This window comes from Chamaea fasciata, unplaced genomic scaffold, assembly GCF_029207755.1.
Source record: "Chamaea fasciata isolate MVZ Bird 193981 ecotype frontalis unplaced genomic scaffold, bChaFas1.0.hap1 SCAF_537, whole genome shotgun sequence".
In the NCBI taxonomy this organism is placed as follows: Eukaryota; Metazoa; Chordata; class Aves; order Passeriformes; family Sylviidae; genus Chamaea; species Chamaea fasciata.
The window spans coordinates 26,822-46,814 of NW_027094622.1; the positions used below are offsets into that span (position 1 = coordinate 26,822).

General features: G+C 56.2%; 3 protein-coding genes across 4 annotated transcripts; 2 read left to right on the forward strand and 1 right to left on the reverse strand.

Moving 5' to 3' along the window:
* The first annotated feature begins 897 nt into the window (after positions 1 to 897).
* RNF212B (ring finger protein 212B) lies at positions 898 to 16,458 on the forward strand. The gene is made up of 12 exons (XM_066208928.1): positions 898 to 2,966; positions 13,411 to 13,668; positions 14,049 to 14,101; positions 14,216 to 14,290; positions 14,375 to 14,490; positions 14,790 to 14,838; positions 14,938 to 15,001; positions 15,107 to 15,149; positions 15,233 to 15,284; positions 15,356 to 15,404; positions 15,767 to 15,798; positions 16,308 to 16,458. The coding sequence occupies exons 2-12, from the start codon at positions 13,569 to 13,571 to the stop codon at positions 16,368 to 16,370; spliced, it is 696 nt and encodes a 231-aa protein (XP_066065025.1). The 5' UTR covers positions 898 to 2,966; positions 13,411 to 13,568; the 3' UTR covers positions 16,371 to 16,458.
* On the reverse strand, positions 5,025 to 10,498 carry LOC136305628 (uncharacterized). The gene is made up of 4 exons (XM_066208927.1): positions 10,352 to 10,498; positions 9,132 to 9,188; positions 8,519 to 8,612; positions 5,025 to 7,535 (listed from the first exon to the last, which is right to left on the reverse strand). The coding sequence occupies exons 3-4, from the start codon at positions 8,592 to 8,594 to the stop codon at positions 6,763 to 6,765; spliced, it is 849 nt and encodes a 282-aa protein (XP_066065024.1). The 5' UTR covers positions 8,595 to 8,612; positions 9,132 to 9,188; positions 10,352 to 10,498; the 3' UTR covers positions 5,025 to 6,762.
* Positions 16,459 to 16,895: 437 nt separating the features above from the next.
* On the forward strand, positions 16,896 to 19,701 carry ASB8 (ankyrin repeat and SOCS box containing 8). 2 transcript variants are annotated; one of them, XM_066208934.1, is made up of 3 exons: positions 16,896 to 17,262; positions 17,699 to 17,852; positions 18,525 to 19,701. In XM_066208934.1, exons 1-3 carry the CDS (start codon positions 17,129 to 17,131, stop codon positions 19,155 to 19,157), a joined length of 921 nt encoding a protein of 306 aa, XP_066065031.1. In that variant the 5' UTR covers positions 16,896 to 17,128; the 3' UTR covers positions 19,158 to 19,701. The 2 variants fall into 2 exon arrangements, with proteins under 2 accessions (XP_066065031.1, XP_066065030.1); XM_066208933.1 differs by having other exon boundaries at positions 16,900 to 17,267; positions 17,748 to 17,852.
* The last annotated feature ends 292 nt before the right edge of the window (positions 19,702 to 19,993 follow it).

The window sequence follows — 19,993 nt, forward strand, 5'->3', positions numbered from 1 at the left end:
GTGTTTCAAACATTCATTGAGACTTCAGGAGCCTGGTTGACTTGTTTGTGACTTACCTGACAATCCCAGGCTAAATCCGGACATCCAGAATTACGGTGAAGCACGGAGACAGTTTATAAATATTCCCCTTCCTTGCAACTTAGTCTTTTATCGGAGATCCCCGGAGCAGATTTACTTTCTTCCCAACAGCACCGCTCCGGCAGAGATCCCATTTCTCGGACACAAACCGAACACAAACCTGCCACGGGGGGATCGGGGCGGGCCGGGGCTGGGCCGGTCTCGGAGACGGGGCGGAGCCCGCGCCGGCACCGAGGGAGCGCGGCTGGGGCCGGGGGGGACCGGGGCCAGGGCCGGGCCGGGGCCTCAGAGCGGGGCCGGGGCCGGGGAGAATCGAGGGATCTGGGCCGGGGAGAATCGAGGGATCTGGGCCGGGGGATCGGGGCAGAGGAGGACCGAGGGAGCGGGTGGAGCCCCGGGCCCTCAGCGCGGGCCGGGCGGCGCCCGGGCGGTTCCCGGGGCCCGCTGTCCAATCAGCGCTGCCGATGCCTCAGCGAACTCGCCAATCACGAGCCGGGCGAGGGTTCAAAAGGGCCCCGGAGGGCGCAGTGGGCTCTGCGGGGTGCCGTGGGACTTTCTGGTTGCTCTGTGTGGGAGCGCGGCGAGAACACGTTCCTTTATTTTTCTGTAAACTGTGGTGTATGGGACTCTGTTTAGCCATTTATTATGTGGTGGGTGGTGGTAGGTGGGGCTGAGGGGTCGTTGTTCTGTGTGTCTGTCGCAGTTTGCCTCAGAATTCCAAGACTTTTTTTGCGTGGGGTTGGGAGGCAAACCTTGCTTTAGTTTAGTTTGGTTTTGGCCTTTTTTTGGTCCTGAATTGGGGGGGGGGGGTTGCGTGTTCTGTGTTAGTTTTCTTTCTTCCTTGTGGTTTCTCTTGATTCAGGTAGAGGGAATGTGGGGATTTTTGCGCTGTGCTGAAGAATTTTCTTGATAAGTTTTTCTGTAATTCAAAGTTATGCTGAGCCTTGGTGTTTTTGTAGCTGAGGGGGGGGACGGGACGTGTACTCTTGGGGTGTGTTGTTTCGGGAAGGTACAGAAGTTTTCCTGCTTTTGTTTTTCCCCTTTTAACGTCTTGGGGTGTATGGGTCTTGCTGGTGTCTGGTAATGGTGGTTTTAATTAGCCTTTCACTTCAAAGAACGTGGCAGGAAGAAACCTTTCAAGGTTCGCCTTCTTAGCTGGTTTATGAAGTGACTTCAATAATAAGATTTCTGTGGAAGGTGTTATCAAGTTTCTAAGGGCTCCTTATAGGAAGTAGAGACAGCTTTTGAGTAGTGTGTTATTTCTGCTAGTTTAAGTTTTTTGTTTCATGGTATTTAGGTTGCCTCAGCCCTGGGCAGGGTAATGGTGTTTGAGGGGGAGGGAAGCAGGAGTGGAGGAGTTGGAAAGGGTGTGTGAGACCTCCCTCAGGTGTCCCCAGTCTGGGAAGGGGCTGAACGTTAAATGGAACTCAGGACAGCTGGGCTTTGTTTGGGTTTGTTTGTTTGCTTTTGGGTTGGCAGTATGTTTTGGGGGCTTTTATCATGGGGGTAAAGAGTATTTACCTTGTTTTGTCCGGAGGAACTTTTTTCTTTGCCTCAGCTTTGTCATGAAGTGTGAAGGTTTTGTACCAAAAACGTTGTGTGTTGGGTCCAGTGATTGGGGCTTTTGTCTGGCTTGGGAATATTTCCTATTGGAAGTGGCTTTTTGATTTCAGGAGATATGTTCAAATACATGCAAGAGTTTCCTAATCTATGGAGTTTTCTTATGGTTTTTCTTTCTGTTTGGTTTTATTTATGGAACAAGATTCATTTTTGTGTTTATGTTCTGTAGCTCAGCATATACCGCAGGTGTATTGACCCCCCCGAGCCAAGCAGTGTAAGTACACAGTGGTTAATTGGATTAATTGTTGTCTGAGGAATAATGAAGTTTGTTCCAGTTTTTCTTGCCACCCTGTGGGAATGTGTATGTGGGGCTTTGGCCACGCTTGGGGAGACGTAAAATCAGCACTTGGGTTACTCTGGTTACCTGATGGGAAACGTGTGTTTGGGGCAGACCCCGTGGATGAACTGCTCTGGTTACCCGATGGGAAATGTGCGTTTGGGGAAGCCCCCCGTGGGTAAACTGCTCTTCTGTTGCAGATCTGCAGCAGTGCTGGGTTTGACAGCGTGGCTGAAGGGTTTGTGAGAGCAGAGCAGGGAATGGACCCATCAGCTCCAGCAGAGTGAGGAGTGTCTGCTTCTGCTTCCAGGAGCTTTTACGTTTTGGAAAGTTCAAAGCCTGTGGCTGTAAAATTAGCAGCAATACTGGTGCCTTCTTTTATCGCTCAAGGTCATTGGCCAGCTTGGAACAAGAACTGACCCAGAACTTGTTGGTGCCCTGGCAGAGAGAAGCAGCAAATGGTGTTGAGAGAATTTCTGTGAGTACTTGTGAGATCTGGTGTTCCTGGCAGCTTAATAAATGATCTGAGGAGAAAAATCTCTTTCTGTTTACAGGAGAATCTGATGTGGAACATGTGACTGAGATGACTTGATGTGACTTCTTGAAACCCTAAAATAAGGTGATGTTAATCTTTTTGGATAGAAGCAAAGTGTCTGCAAACGCTTAGCAGATTTCTATGAAAGGTAAGTGAGGGGCTAAGGACACAAGTGAGGAAACATCTGGGGCTGTGATGTGATTTCACAGAGGATTATGGATTCTTGTCTCAAATGTCCATGGGTCAGTAGGGCTGGATCCAAGTGCCCCGGTGGAGAGGCAGGGTTGTCCCGCGTTCCAGCTTTTTTAATGGCTTGGGTTTTGCCTAAGGAAGAGCATCCTGATTTTGCTGCCGTGTTCAGCCAGCACAGAGCTGTTGGGTGCCTCCTTCTAGGACCAGTAGGAGCCTGGATTTCTGTCCCTGGAGTTGGCTTGCTGTCCAAGACGAGGGCTGAAGGTGAGTGGCAAGGCAGGCCTGGGAGCTCTGGGAGTCAGGAGTGCCAGGCCTTTCATCTCCTGGTGCTGCTCAGGTAATTGCTCAGGTGTTCACCAGAGGGTTTTCTGATGGCCTGTGGTGTTTTGGATGGAGGAAAAAGGGTCCTTTCCCCTCCCTGCCTTCTGTCATTCCCAGGTCAGCCCCTGCTCTTTGCTGGCAGGCTAAATAGCCTCCGGAGTGGGCAGAGGAAGTGCTGCCTGAAGTGTGGTTCCACAGGAGATGGGAGCAGGCTTTCTGCAGAGATTCAAACAGCTTGGGATTTATTGAAGCCCTGAGGCCTGAAGCAGAGCCTTGAGGCAAAGCTGACCTCTGGGTGAGCCTTCAACCCAGATGTTGTGTTTGTATCCTGTCGGTAGTGCGGTAGCCAGGATCGTTAGTGTTCTGGGCTAGGTCCGTGCTCATTAGTGAAACATGGCTTGACCTTTCTGTGTTCAGAGGCCGGACAGGGCCCTGAGATGAGTCCTGTGGCCTTGTTGGGAGGAGCGGGGCCAAAGGCAGCTCCTGCATTGCTCCTGAAGCCCTGGCCAAGCTTTGGGGCGACGCAGGAGGAGGCTGAGCCCAGCTGTTCCCGCCGTGGGAGTTGTGTGCGCCTGTTTATTGCAGCATTTGCCCGACCTGGGCCCTGTCCCGGCACAGCCGGAGCCTCTTGGCCTGCGGGCGGACGCACCCGCGGGAATTGCCAGTTCTGGGGGGGCTCTCCAGGGCTGGGCTGTGACAGGGGATTCCCAGCTGCTGGGGGTGAGGCTCAGGGTCCCTGGTGCTGGATCTCAGTCCCTGTAGGCCACCTTGGGTAGCAGTGCTGGGGAGCATTGCTGAGCTTCTCCTTGGGAGGTTCTTGGCTGCTCGGAGCTGTCGCCAAAGACCCTGAGCTCCTGAGGTTGGTGTCTGCGTCTTCGGTGCTGACCCTGCCCACTGGCAGAACAGAATTGGTCTTGTCTGTCAGGATCAAAACAGAATGTCACTTTTTTCATCTAAATGGAAGGCATCAGTTGTGTTTGGAATTCCCAGATGGGAAATCTTCCCTGGAGTTTGCTGGCTTTGAAGTGTAGTTGGAGGTCCATGCAAACAGTGAGCAAGTTGCTTAAAAGAAGCCAAACTCCTAGCTGTATGGAAATGCTTCCAAGAATAAAATAGTAAAAAAAGGAAAAGAACTTGTGGGTTTAAGAGGACAAGGATGGATTTTGTTAACAGCACCAACAGAAGGAGCTATTATTGTTGGAATGCTGCCCAGGGGCTGACAGGTGTGTGATTTGTAGAATGAAATTGTAATGTTACAGTGCCAGGGTAAGTTGCTTGCTGTTAAGTTGGACACTTACTAGGCTGGAGATGGAACGATGCAGCAGAAGAGTAAGAAGAGAAAGGGGTGAGTGAATCACAAGGAAGTGCACACAGTGATTCGAGAAGCGGGGGTACACTGGGATAAATGGGTTGGAGGTGTTTGGGATTGTACAGATTCTGAGGAGGCTGGATGTGCAGGTGAGCTCATAGATAGGAGACTGGCATGGAGACAAAAAGGGGAATTGGGGGTTAACAGACAGCAGGCAAGGAGAGGTTGTGGTTTCAGGTTTGCTATCTCTGAATGCGTAATAGGGATAGATATTCTAAATGAATTAACTCTGAATCTTCCCAATGGTCAGTACTAATTTGGATAGACCTTCATCTGACCCTGAAACACTGGGGTGCCAGGCTTTCCTTTCTGTGGAAAAGAGCTGTACTTCTTGTCCGGGTGCCTGTGGCCAGAATTGGCATTCTGCCTCCAAAATTCCCCATGTGCTAGGTTTATAATTACTGACAAATTTCTCCCTAGATCATAAGCAATTAGCTTGTGTATTTCCTCCACAATCCTTACTGAACTGTGTTTCTGTTGAAGCGTTTGACATATCCCCTGAGGGGTAAGGGATCCGGGTTGTTTATGGATAATCCTGACCAAACCTGAGCAGCCCCACTCCCTGGTCCACCCTGAAGTTCAGTTGACATATTGATACAGTTTATAAGTACTCCCTTTGCCTGCTACGGACTTTCTATCTGCACGCAGGAAACAGATTTACTCCATCCTTTGTTCCCAAATGCCGGTTCTCACAGACACCACCTAAGCAGAAAACTACTACAAGTATTTGCTTTTAAAGTAAAACTTCTACTACATGTAGCTGTATGATTAAAATAAAGGCGTCAGGCCTGGCCTCACGTGATACCGGACAGAATGTGGCGATTGGGCAGAAGTGGCGTCGGCTAGCGCCCTCGATGACGTCATGCCACAATAAAGATGGCGGGTCGGGCGGTATCGCCGCGTAGTGACAAAATGGCGACGCGGGGGTACCTCGCTACTGCGAAAGGTGTCTACTCGTCTGGCTGAACCAGACTCGGTCTCCGCCGCCGAACCTGCGGTTTCGTTGCGATTTCCCGAGGCGGTTCCGCATATGGGCAGCCGGGCGGTTCGGCCGGTGGCGCCGGGAGCGGGCGGGTGGTGTGCCAGCGGCGGCGGGCAGCGCGGGGGCCGGCCTGTCTATCCCAGCCGCGCCGCTCTCGCCGAGGACTCCCTTGGGAAATGCGCCGCTCGCAGTTTTGGGAGTCGAAGCCGAGCCCTAATCCAGCCCCGGCTGCACGCCCCTGGACGGGAACTCTCGCCCGTTTTCCTGCGAACTAAATCTTGGCCCCCCGGTGTCTTGATGTTAGTTCGGAGGTGGCGTCTGTCACTCCAAGGGCAGCCAGAGTACTAGGTTTTGGTTTGGGAGAAGTCTTGCGCCGTTCGCATTTTTCGGAGGGTACCCCCATTCGCCCCTGACCCCTGCCCACTTTGGGGCCCCCTTAGCCCCCGTGTTTCCCTCGACCTCTCCCTGGTTCGTGTGGCCCCCCGAGCCGCTTCCCCCCTGCCGTGCTGAAGATGATGACGCAAAGTGTGTCCCCTCCCAAGCCCTTGAGCCCTCCAAATTTTCTCGCCGGGGCCTTTTTGCCCTTCCTCCTCCAGGGAGCTATATTCACCCCCCGCTTGGGGCACTTTTGCTCCTTCCCTATTTTTGTCACCTCCAAAACCAATGCCTAGGTCCCCCACAAGAACTTTATTCACAACCCAGCCCCTTGATGCCCCCTCCCCACCCCACAGGGGCGTGCCGGTGTCACCTCCCACCCCCCGTGTCTCGCCCCTATTCCCCTATTTACAGCTCTGGGATGTGGCACCGACTGGGCACAGCGAGGGGCACCGAGGGTGACACGGGGCACAGTGCGGGCTTGGGGACATCAGTTCTGTTTTACTCTGTCCTGTCCGTTTGTCCTCCCCCTTGGAGTCACCGTGTCCTGTCCTTGTCCCAGTCCAGGTGCCTCCCCCCCCACTGTCCCCCAGCTTGATGTCACCACGTCTCCTCACCTGTCGCACAACCTGTGTGACCACGGCTGTCACCACGTCGTGCCCATGAAACGCTGTGTCCCCTGGCGTGGTGGCACCACGTCCCCTGTCCGTGGCACAGGCCCTGGGTCCCCCACCAGCGTGGCCCACTGTCTGCGTGTCCCCGCGTCCCCGCAGGGCATTGCCAAACTGTCCCCGTGTCCCCTCAAAACACGAAGAGCGGGCGTTACCGCAGCTGTCCGTGTCTGCGCGTGCCGGTGCCGCTGTCCTCGTGCCCTGCCAGGGCGCAAAGAGCAGGCGGTGCCCCCGGCAGTGCGCGGGCAGTGTCCCGCTGTCCCTGTGCCCTCTCCGCGGTGTCCCCGTGTCCCCTCAGGGCATAAAGAGTGGGCACTGTCCCACATCCCGGTGCAATTGTCCCTATACTGTCCCCTCAGAGCACGACGAGCAGGCGGTGCCACTGTCCCCATGTCCCCTCAGGGCACGAAGAGCGGGCGGTGCCCCCGGCGGTGCCTCCTGAGCGCGGCGCTCCGGGAGAAGCTCTCCCCGCACTCCACACAGATCAGCGGCTCCTGGCCGCGGCCGCCCTCGCTCCCCGCGGGCCCCTCGCCCTCGCCCCCCGCCCGCGGCCCCTTCAGCGCCCCCGGGGCCCCCGCAGGGTGGGCGCAGCGCCGCGGCCGCGCCGCCCCCGGTCCGGCGTGGGTGCGCTGGTGCTTGATGAGGTTCTTGCTCTGCGTGAAGCTCTTGCCGCACTCGGCGCAGCCGTACGGCCGCTCCCCGGTGTGGATGCGCTGGTGCTGGATGAGGTTGGAGCTCCAGGAGAAGCTCTTGCCGCAGTGGCCGCACCTGTACGGCTTCTCCCCGGTGTGGGTGCGGCGGTGCTGCACCAGGTGCGAGTTCTGCGAGAAGCTCTTGCCGCACTCGCCGCAGGTGCTGGGCCGCTCGCCCGTGTGCGTGCGCTGGTGCCGCAGCAGCTTGGACCAGTGGCTGAAGCTCTTGCCGCACTCGTTGCAGATGAAGGGGCGCTGGCGGCCCCCGCCCCGCCGCCCCCCCGCCCTCCTCGGAGCCCCCCGGGGCCGGGCCGGGGGTCCCGCGGGGCGGGGGGGGGCGCAGGGGGCTGTGCGGGATCACCGTGCGGATGATCTCGTGCGGCAGCACCTCGGCCTCGCCGTCGCTCACGATGCCGTCGTCGGCTGGGAGGAGGGGGGCACGGGGAGGAGTGAGAGCACAGAAAGGGCTGGACTCCCAACCCAAATGTTTGTTGTGATGCTAAAAGGGGCTGGGCCCCTGACACAAATGTTTATTGCACCCCTAAAATGGGCTGGGCCCCCTGCCTGAATGCTCACTGTGCCCTAAAAGGGTGCCTGGAGGCTCTCCAATTTACCTGGAGCCTTCTCAAAATGTTTGTTGTGACCCAAAAGGGGCTGGGCCCCCTCCCCAAATGTTTGCTGAGACCCAAAAAGGGGCTGGGCCTTCCCCTCAAATATTTATTGAGCCCCTGAAAGGGGCTGGAGCCCTGACCCGAACGTTCATTATGACCCAAAAACGGCTGCACCACTGACCAAAAAATCGTTGTGATCCCAAAGGGGCCGGACCCCCATCCCAAATGTTCACGGTACCCAAAAAAGGGGCTGAGACCCCTGACCCAAATGTCCACTGCACCCAAAAAGGAGGTGGACCCCCTTCCTAAACGTTCATTGTACCCCAAAAGGTGGCTGGACCCGCGACCCATATATTTGTTATGACCCAAGAGGGCGCACAAAAAGAGGCTTTGCCCCCCTCCTTGTGTACTGGGCACCCCATAAAGGGGCTGCACCCCCTCCCAAAATGCTCATTTTGCCCCAAAAAGGGGCTGTGCCCCCTCCTGGATTGTCTGGAGCCCCCCAGAAATACCTGAAGACCCCCAAAATTCCCCATACCCTCTTCTTGGAGGGTCTGGAACGCCCTCAAAAGTATTTTGAGCCCCCCTCAAATCCTCTAGGCCTCCCTCCAGTGGTGTCTGGAGACCCCCAAAAGTGCCTTGAACCCCCTTCTATCCCCTTCTTGGTGCATCTGGAATTTTTGCCTGCAGCCTCCCCAAAAGTGTCTGGATACCTCTACAATTTCCTGCACCCCCTTTCTGAGTTATCTGGAGCCCCCCAACCCCCCCCCCCCACTTTTGGTGTCCCCCCCTCACCAATGAAGACCCTCCGGACCAAGTCCCCCTCATCCGAGTCCTGCAGCTCGACCACGTCTGGCTCGTCCTGCTCCATGGGGGCTCCCGGGGGAGGCTGCAGCATCAAGGGGAGCCCTGAGCACCCCAGAACCTCCAAGGACCCCCCCAAGCTGCAAAAACCCCCACCCCCCAATCCCAAAGTATTGTTTGCATCTTGGTTCTGGCTGTGTCCCCCCCAAATTTCCCAGGTTGACTCTAAAATCGTCCCTGTGACCTCAAATCCTTTTTTGCCCCCCTCAATTTCCCAGCACCCTCCCCACAAATCCTTCTGTGTCACCCCCCCTCCCCAACCGTTCAGGGTGATCCCAAATCTCCTCGTGCCCCGCTAAGTCTCATTCCCCCAAAAACCCCTCTGCCACACAACCCATCTGTTCCCCCCAAAATCTCTCTGTGTCCCCCCAAATCTCTCAGTGTAATCTCAAACTCCCTCCACGTGATCCCAAATCCCTCTATGCCCCCTCAAATATCCCTGTTTCCCCCAAAATCCCTTTGTGTCCCCCCAAATCCTGTGTGACCCCCAAATCCCTCTGTGCCCCGCCCCAAATCCCCCTGTACTCCCCAATTCCCCCGCCACCTGCTCTTTGGGGGTCTCAGCAGGTCCCGCAGCTGCTCTGGACTCAGTCCGCAAAATCTGGGGTGAGAATGGACACAGAAGGGGGATCACAAAGAGTGGGTCACCCAGTGCCCCCCAAAATCACCCGGGGCCCCCCAAATCACCCCCAATCCCCCCCCCATTTTGTTCCCACCTTTTAATTTCGGTAAGGGGGCACAAAAGAATGACAGAGCCCAGGAAACCTTCCCCAGAATTCACCCCTCACCCCAAATCCAATACTGGGGGCGGGGGACGATGGACTCCCAGGTTTTTTTGAGGGGTCCCCACTCCTCCCCCCCCATTCCCAAAACGGTTCATCCACAGCCTCCCCCCCAAGTCCAACATGGGAGCATCCTAAATTTATCGGAGGAGGTCCCCACTATCATTCCCCCCCTTTCTGCCCCCCAAACCAGCACCTGATCCCTCCCCCGAGGCCCAAATCCATCTCCCATCCCAAATCCAAGACGGTGGTTACCCCCAGCAGCAGGGGGAATCTCCCAAATTTTTGTGAGGGGTCCCCAGTCTCCTTTTTCTCTCTTTTCCAAACCTGAAAACGGCACCTCCCCCCTCCCCTTCCATAGTCGCTCCCCTGCCATCGCCTCCCCGCTCCCAAATCCAAGACCGGGAGTATCCGGGGGAGGGGTATCCTAAATGGGGGGGGGGGGGGGGTGTTTCCCCGCTTTCCTTTTTCCATCTTTTCCAATTCTAAAAACGGCGCCTCATTTCCACTGTCCCCCACCCCCGGCTCCAATCCATCGCTCCCCTCCATCCCCTGGGTATCCCCAGTTGGACAGGGGGGGTCTCCCAAATTTTTGAGGGGGGGATCTTCCCGCTCTCTTCTCTTCCCTTTCCACCCCTAAACCCGCCGTTCATCCACATCCTCCCCCACCCCAAATCTTTTGCCAGCCCTCCGCCATCGCCCCTCCAAATCCATACCCGCCGGCATCTCCATCTGGGGGGTGGGAGGGAGTCTCCCAAAATTCTTGTGGGAGGATTCCCAGTCTCCTTTTTCCCTCATTTCCAGCCCCTCGACGGCACCCCCTCGCCATCGCCTCCCCCATCCCAAATCCAACATTAGGGTATTCCAAACTAGGGGTGGGGGGAGGATTCCTATTTTTTGGGAGGAGGGGGTCTCCGCTCTTTCCCCTGCCCTTCCCCAAAAACGGCGCTTCCCGCTCCTCCCCCCGCGCCCCCCGACTCACCTCGGCGGCTCCGCGGCGCGCGGGGGCCCGGAGGCGTCTCCGGGGGTGTCTCCGGGGGTCCCGTCGGGCTCGGGGGTGCGGGGGGATCGTGGCGGGGGCGTCCCCCGGGCGCGAGGCGGGCGCGGGGCCGGGAACAGGAAGGTCCCGTCATCCCATTCCCCGCCGGATGCGCCACTGGGAAAAAAGCGGGGAAAAAACGTTGGGAAAAGCGGGGGGAAACCTTGGAAAAACGGGAATTTGGGCGGGGGGGGGAGCCCTACGGGAGAAAAAAAAAAAGGGCGGGTCCCAGCAAGGACACCCCCGAAGCACCCGGTTTTCAGTTGGGGGGAATTGTGAGAATTTCCCGAATTGTTGGGGCTTTGGGTTTTTGGGTTGTTTTCCAAGGAGGAAATGGATGGCGGGGGCGGGGGGGGGGACGTGTAGAGGGGGTGAATAGGGTGGGTTTGGGGGGACTAAGGACAGGCCCCCCTCAAACTTCTCCCTCCCCCGTTCCTGCTTTGTGTAACGGCAGCGACGCGTTTCCTGCCCCCCCCCCCCCCCCCCCCCCCGGGAATTAAAAATGGTTGGAATTACGCAACGAAGGTGGAGGGCTCGGCAGCGGCATCCAAGGATTCTGGGAATGGCGGGATCGTGGCTTCGGGGTGTCGCCTGCGCCCCCCCAGATTGACCCCCACCAGAGGGTTCTCTTGGGGCGTTTCCTGCCCCCCTCCGCCCTCGGGAATCAAAAATGGTTGGAATTACACAACGAAGGATCATGGGATCCCGAGATAGCGGGATTGGGGGGAGCGGAATCGGGCTTTTGGGGTGGCCCCTGTGCCCTCCCAGATTTCCCCTCACGAGGGCCTGGAGATGCATTTCTGCTCTTCCCCCCCCCCCCCCCCCCCCCCCCAATCCCTACAATTAAAAATGGTTGGAATTGCACAATGAGGCTAGAGGATTACATAGCGGCATGGAGGAATTTTGGGATCAGGTGATAGGATTGAAGTTCTGGGGTGCCTCCTGCACCCTCCAAACCCCGAGCCCCTTCCCCGATATTCTGGGGGTGCTCTTCCTGCCCCCCCCCCCAATAAAAGTAGTTGGAATTATGCAACATGACTAAAGTTTTGGCAGGATTTCTGGATTCTGGGAGCATGGAATAGCAGGATCAGGGTTTGGGATGCTCCCCCTGCACCACCTCAAATTTCTGAACCCCCCAGTTTTCTGTAGGTCCTTTTCCTGCCACCCTCCCCCCCAAGGATTAAAAATGGTTGGAATTACACAATGAGGCCAGAGGATCATGAGATTCCAGGATTGTGGAATTGTGTGATTGGGATTTAGGGTGCTCATCCTGCAACTGCATGCCCTCAGAGGGTTTGGGGGTGCTGGAGTTGTAGTAGAGGGTCCCCGTCTCCTTCCCCCACCCCAGGGACTGGTTCCTGGAGGATGAGAAAAGCTCTGCATGGCCATACTGGTATCACTGGGGGTGACCCCGTAATCTCAGTGGGGTTGTCACCCCTTGGCTGGTGTTCCTGAATCCGCATGGTGGGACGAGGCTGCTTGGGGACCTTTTATTGATGGCATCGGCAGATCTGTGTGCCCAAGTGCCAGGATTGCCATCCTGGGGTCCCCATCCCTGCTGTGAAGTCCCTGTCCCCACCCTGGGGTCCCCATCCCAGCATCTTTGTGCCAATGTCCCCATCCCAATCACAGTGTCCCCATCCCAACATCCCCATTCATGTGTCCCTGTGCCAATCCCAGTGTTTCCACAGGCTCATCCTGGTGTCCCTGTTTCCATCCTGGTGTCTCCATCCCCATCCTGGCCCTTCATGGTGTCTCCATCTTGGTGTCCTTATCCCCATTCCAATTTCCCCATCCCCATCGAGAGTCCTCACAGGCCCAGATGTTGCTGTCCCCATCCTGGTGTCCCCATTTTGGCTTCCCTGTCCCCATCCAGGTGGCCCCTTTCCCCCTCAATTTTCCCACTGTTTTCATCTCTCCCCCTTTCTTGCTCTTTTTCTCTCCTTTTTCCCACCATTTCCCTTCTCACATTTCCTGCCCTTTTTCCTCCTCCTGTGATAAATGGGTATGATTCGGGTTGACAAAATTAAAACAGTAATCAATATTTTAAAACGATAGTTAAAATGTCACTTTGTTGTTGGTTTTTTTTTGGGGGGGGGGGAGGGGATGGGGATGTTTCTCGCCCCTTCTCCAGCAGATGTTCAGTAGAGAGTGAGGGACAGGAAGAGACCAAGATAAGAAGAGTCAAAAATAACTAGGAGACAGGGAAACTTGGGGAAAATCCAGAAAAACTTTAATTATATTGACTTTATTGCCTCAGTGTATCAGGAAGGTATTCAGATGTGCAAATTTAGTATTTACTGACATAATATAGGCTTAATATGCATGTGTAGCAAATGTGGTTATTGGAAGGACACACGAGGAAGATGAGAGCCTTCCTCCCTATGACCCCCGAAGGTGGGGAAGACCCCCTAAAAGGGGAGTGGAGGTGGAAATGGGTGGTGATAAGGGTGGTGATACAGATCTTACAAATCGAAAATAGGAGGGAATGGGAGGTGACACACAGTATAAAAAGGTTGAATTTAGAGCTTCTTATTTGTACGAGGCAGGACAGGTCCTGCTCCTGTACCCCGTGGTCCATTTGCTTATGTATTATTTTTTAGAACCGATATTATCTACTATTAACAAATTATTGTAACTTTTAAGCTGCTCAAATTAAACTTGCTGCTACATTTAATTTTGTTTGGGTTTTTGTTTTTGATTAGAAAATTAGGCAGCACATTCATTTATAACAATCCTTTCTCCACCTTTCTTCCCCTTCCTTTTCCCACCCTTTTTCCTCTCACCTTTCCCACCCTGTTCTTCTCTCCCTTTCCCCACCCTTTTTCTCTTGCTTTTCCTTCTCATATTTCCTGCTCTTTCTTTTTTCTCCCTTTTTGCACCTTTTTTCCCCCTAACCTATCCCACCCCATTTCCTCTCACCTCTCACCTTGTTTTTCCCCTCACGTTTCCCGCCCTTTTTTCCCTCACATTTCCCGCCCTTTTTCACCTCACGCTTCCAGCCCTTCTTCCCTCACATTTCTGACCCTTTTCTCCTCGCATTTCCATCCCTTTGTTCTCCCACCTTTTCCCACCCTTTTCCCTTCACCTTTCCGCCTCATTCTCTCACAGGCTCTCACGTGTGGAGGCTTCAGAGGCGACTCCTCAGCCCAGGCCCGCCATGGACTGGTTCCACTGCTCTCGCTGCTTCCGCCAGGATGGCGCCAGGTTCGCCATCACCACCTGCGGCCACATCCTGTGCGAGGGCTGTGGGGGCACAGGTAAAATTGAGGAAAACCCCCAATTTAAGCCCTTAAAATGCCGAGAAAGGGGGAGTTTCCTTCAATTTAACCCTTTAAAATGAAGGGGAAAGGAGGGGTCACCTCAACTCAAGTAAATAAAATGGGCTCTGCCTCAATTTAAAACCCGTAAAATATTGGGAAAAAGGGGTTTCCCCATAATTTCTATCTTTCAAATGATGGAAAAAGGAGGATTTTTCCCTCGATGTAAAGCCTTAGCATTGTGTAAGTGGAGGATCCTGTCTCAATTTAAAACCCTGAAATGAGGGGAAATGGTCCATTTCCTTCAAGGAACACCCTTTTTGGGACTTTTGGACTTTTTTCTCTCACTTTTCTCACTTTTTTTTCTCCCCCTCCCACAGGTCCCTGCCCAGTCTGTGCCACCGCCTGCCGCTACCTGCCCCTGTCCCAGCAGGCCAGTGTTCACCATGTTGTGCCCCGTGTCACCTCATCCTCACCCCTTCCCCCCCTTTTCCCCTCTCATTTCCCAACCTTCTTCCCATCCTTTTGACGCCCCCATGCCCAACAGATGCGCCCAGAGGAGAAGGTTTTCTTCAAGAACCCTGTGGCCCTTGCCCAGAAGCACTTTGCCCACATCTCGCAGGTGAGGTGATGGGGGATGAGGTTCCACCACTGTCCCCAACCCCACATGCTGGGGGCGTACAAGGGGGTGACCCCTGTCCCCCAGGTGTGGCGGTTCCAGATGACACAGGCACAACTGCTGGTGGACTTGCACCGGGACAGAACTCGGCAGGTGCAGGCAGAGCTGGACAAGACCAGAGAGGAACTGGGGGAGATGAGGAGGTGAGGGGGACACCACGGAAGGAGGGCCACACTTCCATCTTGGGCTCCTCGGGGCGTGTGGGTGGGGCAGCACTCCTTGATCAACGTCTGGATGAGCGTCCTCATCCTTCTGGCTGCTTTCTTGGGAGTGTCTTACCCCCACCCTTGGCTGCCACGTTGGTGACAGCATGTTCTGCCATTTGCTGCCATCTTGGTGAGCTTCCACCCCTTTGCTCTGCCCCCCTCAGCTGCCCTATGGGGGGACTCCCACTCCAAATGGGGGGATTTCTCACCCCCCATTAAATCCTCCTCCTTTCCAGGGAGCTGGAGTCACTTCGCCAGGAGAACGCGGAGCTGCGCCACATGCAGGTGGTTCCCAAAGTCCCCCTTCCCTGGCCCCCAAACTGCCTCCCAAAGCCCCCCTGCCCCTTCCTCCCTTCCCAAACTGCCCTCCAAATCTCCCCACAGCTCTCCCCAGGCTGGCGCTGGAGCAGCCGCAGTAGCAGCCCCCGTCCCTCCCCTACACAGTCAGGTAAGTGCCCCCCAAATCTTTAAGGGGATCTTCCACACCCTAAAACCCCTCCACATCTCCTCCTTGCTCATAGGGGTCCCCCCAAATTTTCTGTCTCCCTTCCAGTCACCCCTCAGCCCCGCCGGCAGCTCAGCAGCCAAGTGGTCAGGTAAGGGGGGGCATCTTAAATTGCGGTGGGGTTACCCCAATTGCACAGGGGGTTCCCCCAAACCTCCCACCCCTCTTTTGCAGTCGCTTGGCCCCATCGGAGCCCCCCCGGTCCCGCAGCACCCCAGGATGGCAGGTGAGACCTCACTCCAAATGGAGGCCACCCCAAAATAGGGGGGTTCTCATAATTCTTTGCCCCCCCCCCAGGTTGGCATAGCCTACAGAGATTCAGGGACCCCTCTGGCCTCCAGCATGGGTGAGTGACCCCCAAATCCTACGGGATTTACCTCACCACAATGCCCCGAGCCCCACCCTTCAGCTCCAAGCCCTACCCCCTTTCCTCATCGCCAAGGGGGAGCCCTAAAAGCTCATATACGGCCTCGAAACTCCATGGTGCGACCCCAACCCCCTGATCTCTTCTCGCAGAAACCCCAAAACTCCTCGGAGGGACCACAAACCCCTGATCTCTTCCCATAGGGACCCCAAACCCCCACAGAAGGAGCCCAGAGCTCCCCAAACCCGCTTCAGGACCCCAAGCCCTCCCAGAGTAGCCCCTCAGCGCTGACCCCGATCTATGGGGTGACCTCAAAGCCCCCTAACGCTGCTTTCCCCCCTTAGTGCTCCCCATGGCTGGGACAAGCGAGGGGCAGGTACTGGGGGCACTGGGAGGTCCTGGGAAGGGGGATGAAGGGGGAGATGCGGAGAGGGGGATCTAGGGGGACTGGGATAAACTGGGAGGGACTGGGAGGGGATATGGGGAGCACCAGGAGGGACTTGGGGGCACTGTGAGGGGGGGGTTACTGTGAGGGACTGGAATAAACTGGGAAAGGTAACTGGGAGGGACTGGAAGGGGAGATTGGTTACTGAGTGAGATTTTGAGTTCCTGGGAGCACTGGGACGAGGTGTTTGGGTTACTGGGAGGGGGGCTTGGTGTTACTGGGAGGGCTCCAACTCCACCCCTTCCCCTTGCCCCTCCCTTATCCCTACCCTTATTCCTCCTAAATCAGGACAAACTCTCCAAATTCAGTAGCTATTCCCGAAATTCAGTACCCACATCCCCAAATTCGGTAACCAAGACCTCCCCAAATTCAGTCGCCACTCTCCAAAATGCGGTAGCCACCCCAAAATTCGGTAGCCAGGACCATTTTCCTTCATTTAGGGCTCTGCACTGCGGCCGGTGAGGGGCGGGCGCTCCCAGTGGGATCCCAATCCACGGCCATAAAGGACAAACAGGGACCTCTGAAGGGGTCTGAGGCTCCTGGACAGGAGCTCCGGGGCTTCCCTGGAAGTGGCTGGGGCCAGAAGAAATTAAAAATGAGTTTAAAAAAATGCCAGTTTGGGGGCCATTTTGGGTCCGCCTGTGAGGCCGGGGGAAAGAGGGGGCGTGGTCTCCACCGCCTAGCCCCCCGGGTACTTTTCGAGGGTGTGTTGCTGGTGCTGCATTCCTATTGGTTGGTGGCTCTGTGTGGGCGCGGTATAAGGGGAAATCGGAGTTTGGGGCGAAATGGAGGGAAATTGGGAAAAATGGGGGAAACTGGCGAAAAATGTGGGGGCTACGGGGAGGGATCTAGGGAGGAGGGGGAGGGCCTTCGTTATCTTGGGAGAGCGAGGATTGGTGGAAGTACGTTGGGGGGCGCGGTTTAGGGGCGGTTGGTGCTGGGGATTGGCGGAAAGGAACGGAGGGGGCGGGATCAGCGGCGGCGCCGGAGCCGGATTGGTGGCGAGAAGGTAGGGCGGGGCACTTGAAGTGACGTCACTTCTGTTAGCGGCGTTTCCGCGTCCTTCTTGGCCGGCGTTAGCCGCTGCTCCGGGAACGCTCCGGGAGCGGCCCGGCTCCCCCGGAACCGCCCCGGAACTGCTCCGGATTCCTCCGGAACAGCCGCGGCTCCACTCCAGACTCTCCTGCGGCTTGGCCCAGCCGGGCCGCTCCCCCCCACCCCGCCCCGGGTCCGGCGCGGGGCTCGGCGGGGCCGGCCGGGGATGCCGCGGCGCGGCCTGCGCCATGTGGTACATCATGCAGAGCATCCAGAGCAAGTATTCGCTGTCCGAGCGCCTTATTCGCACCATCGCCGCCATCCGCTCCTTCCCCCGGGACAACGTGGAGGATCTCATCGGCCGGGTGAGCACCCGCGCTCGGGACATCGCACCCCTTCCGCGGCCGGGCCGGCCTGCTTGAGTCTCCTGAAGGCTCTGGGTTCCTCTGACGGGAACTGCTGAGCTGTCCCCGGCCGTCCCGGGCCCTACAGAGCCTCCGTGAGGACTCCCAGGAGGGGTTTTCGGGTCCCGGAGATCGGGGCATCTCCGGTTGGGTCAGAGATTACAGGCTTTTCCTTCCCCGCCTCCAGACCCACGGGGCCGGGGGTGTCTCCGGACACCGTTTGGTGACCGTGAGTTGGCGAAACGTAAGTGGGAGCCGGGATGAAGACCGGGAGGGTTCTCGTGAACGAACCCACGGGATTTCTCTTAATTAAGCCATTCTGAAGGGATGGAAAGGACAGGGAAAGGGTGGCATTTGCTGACCCCGAGACGGTTCCTGTGTCCTTCTTGAAGGGATGGGAAGGAGGGAGTTTTTGACCAGAGGGGTTCCTGTGCTCCCCAGGGCGCCGATGTGAACTGCCTGCACGGCACCCTCAAACCCCTGCACTGTGCCTGCATGGTGGCTGATGCTGACTGCGTGGAGCTGCTGCTGCAAAAAGGAGCTGAGGTAAAGTTTTATAAAAACCGAAAACAGGTGGAAAACAGCGAGAAAAAGGGTGGGGAGGTCGGGAGGAGCTGGTAAACAGCTCGGGTTAGAGCTAATGGGTTAAAGTTGGATTTTGGGAAAAAGTTCTTTCCCCGGAGTGTCATGGGGCACCAGCTCGAGGGATTGGGGTTTGGACAAGGCTTCTGGCATAGGTGGGGGATTTTGAGTGTCCTGTGCAGGGCTAGGGCCTGGATTTGATGATCTTTGTAGATCTTTTCTAGCTCTATGGTTTTGTAGCCCTTCACAAAGTGGCACCGGGGGAAGGTTCATTGTCCCAGCAGGGAGGGAATTTTCGGGCTGAGATTTTGGGAGCAGATGAAGGATTGAAACCTAAATTTCTGTGCTGAGCTGTTGGGGAGGGATAGGAGGGAGAATTAAAACCTAAATGTTGGCACTGAGATTTTGGGAAGGTGAGCAGGTAGTATTGAAACCTAAATTTTTGTGCTGAGTTTTCGAGAGGCTGGGACGGAAGAATTAAACCCTGAATTTGCTGGATTTTTAACCTCACTTTCCCCTGCCTGCTGGACTAAAACCCTTCCTCATTTTTCCCTACATTTGGGACCTTTGACTCCTTGCTGCTGCATCCAGCTGGGGCAGCTCCTTGAGCCCCCAAACCTTTATTCTCTCCCCCAGGTGAATGCACTGGATGGCTACAACCGCACAGCCCTTCACTATGCAGCAGAAAAAGACGAAACTTGCGTGGAGATTTTATTGGAGTACGGAGCCAACCCCAACGCCCTGGATGGCAACAAGGACACGCCGCTGCACTGGGCAGCCTTCAAGAACAACGCCGAGTGTGTGCGGGCCCTGCTGGCCAACGGCGCCTTGGTCAACGCCCTGGACTACAACAACGACACCCCCCTGAGCTGGGCGGCCATGAAGGGCAACCTGGAGAGCGTCAGCGTCCTGCTGGACTTCGGCGCCGAGGTGCGCGTGGTCAATCTGAAGGGCCAAAGCCCCATCTCGCGCCTGGTGGCGCTGCTGGTGCGGGGCCTGGGCACGGAGCGCGAGGATTCCTGCCTGGATTTGCTGCACAGAGCCACGGGACACTTCGAGCTGCGCAAGAACGGGAGCCTGCCCTGGGAGGTGGCGCGGGACCCACAGCTGTGCCAGCGGCTGACGCTGCTGTGCTCGGCGCCGGGCACGCTGCAGGCGCTGTCGCGCTACGCCGTGCGCCGCTCGCTGGGCCTGCGCTTCCTGCCCCAGGCTGTGCAGCAGCTGCCACTGCCTGCCTGCCTCAAGGAGTACCTGCTGCTGCTCACCTGAAGGAGAGACACCTGCCCTTCCCCCAGATTGCCCCCGCTCGCTTCGCGACTCACCAGGTTCCTCTCCATGGTTTTTGTTCCCCTCGGCCACCCAGGACCCTGCTGGCCCCTCACGTTACCTCCATTTCCTCCCTCTGTCCTTTCCATTTTGGCCTCTCCAGTTCTCCCGTCCTCTCATGCTCCCTCCACTTCCTCCTCTCTGTCCCATCCATTTCTCACCCTGTCTCCCCCTTTCACCTTCCTGCAATGAACAGTCCTCCTCTGATGGCAAATTATATCCCAGCTGTTGGATTAATCTGTTTCCCCCTTTTTTTGTTTTTGTTTCTTTTTTTTTTCCTTGGAAAAGGGAGGATTTAAAGGAAAATTCTCCTTTGAGGAAGGACTCAAGGCAGGAAACTGAGGGTTGGGATGCAGAGAAATCCTATGGGATGTGTTGGCTGGAAATCAAAGATCCAGGTCTTTCTCCAGCATGGAGAGTGAAGTTTTCCCTGTTTATCCATAATTTTTATGCTGTATCAAGAGTGAAACCACCTCAAAAACTGAAATTTTGCAGGGCTGGAATTCTTGTGGGCTGAGGAGATCTTCTCCAGAGACAGCTCCATGTGGAGCTGAGGGCTTCTCTCCTCCCTCCTCGAGCTCTGCCTGAGGTTTCCCATCAGAAATTCGCCCTTTGGTGTTGGTTTGGGGGTTTTCTTGGGATCTATTCCAGGGCCCAATGGAAGAGCAGCTCTCCAAGGTGACAAGCCGATAAAAACTGTCGTTATTTTCTGGGAGGAACTTGGGGATGAAAGCTCGAATACCACCTCTTTTATCCCTCTTTGTTACACTGGGTAGTGA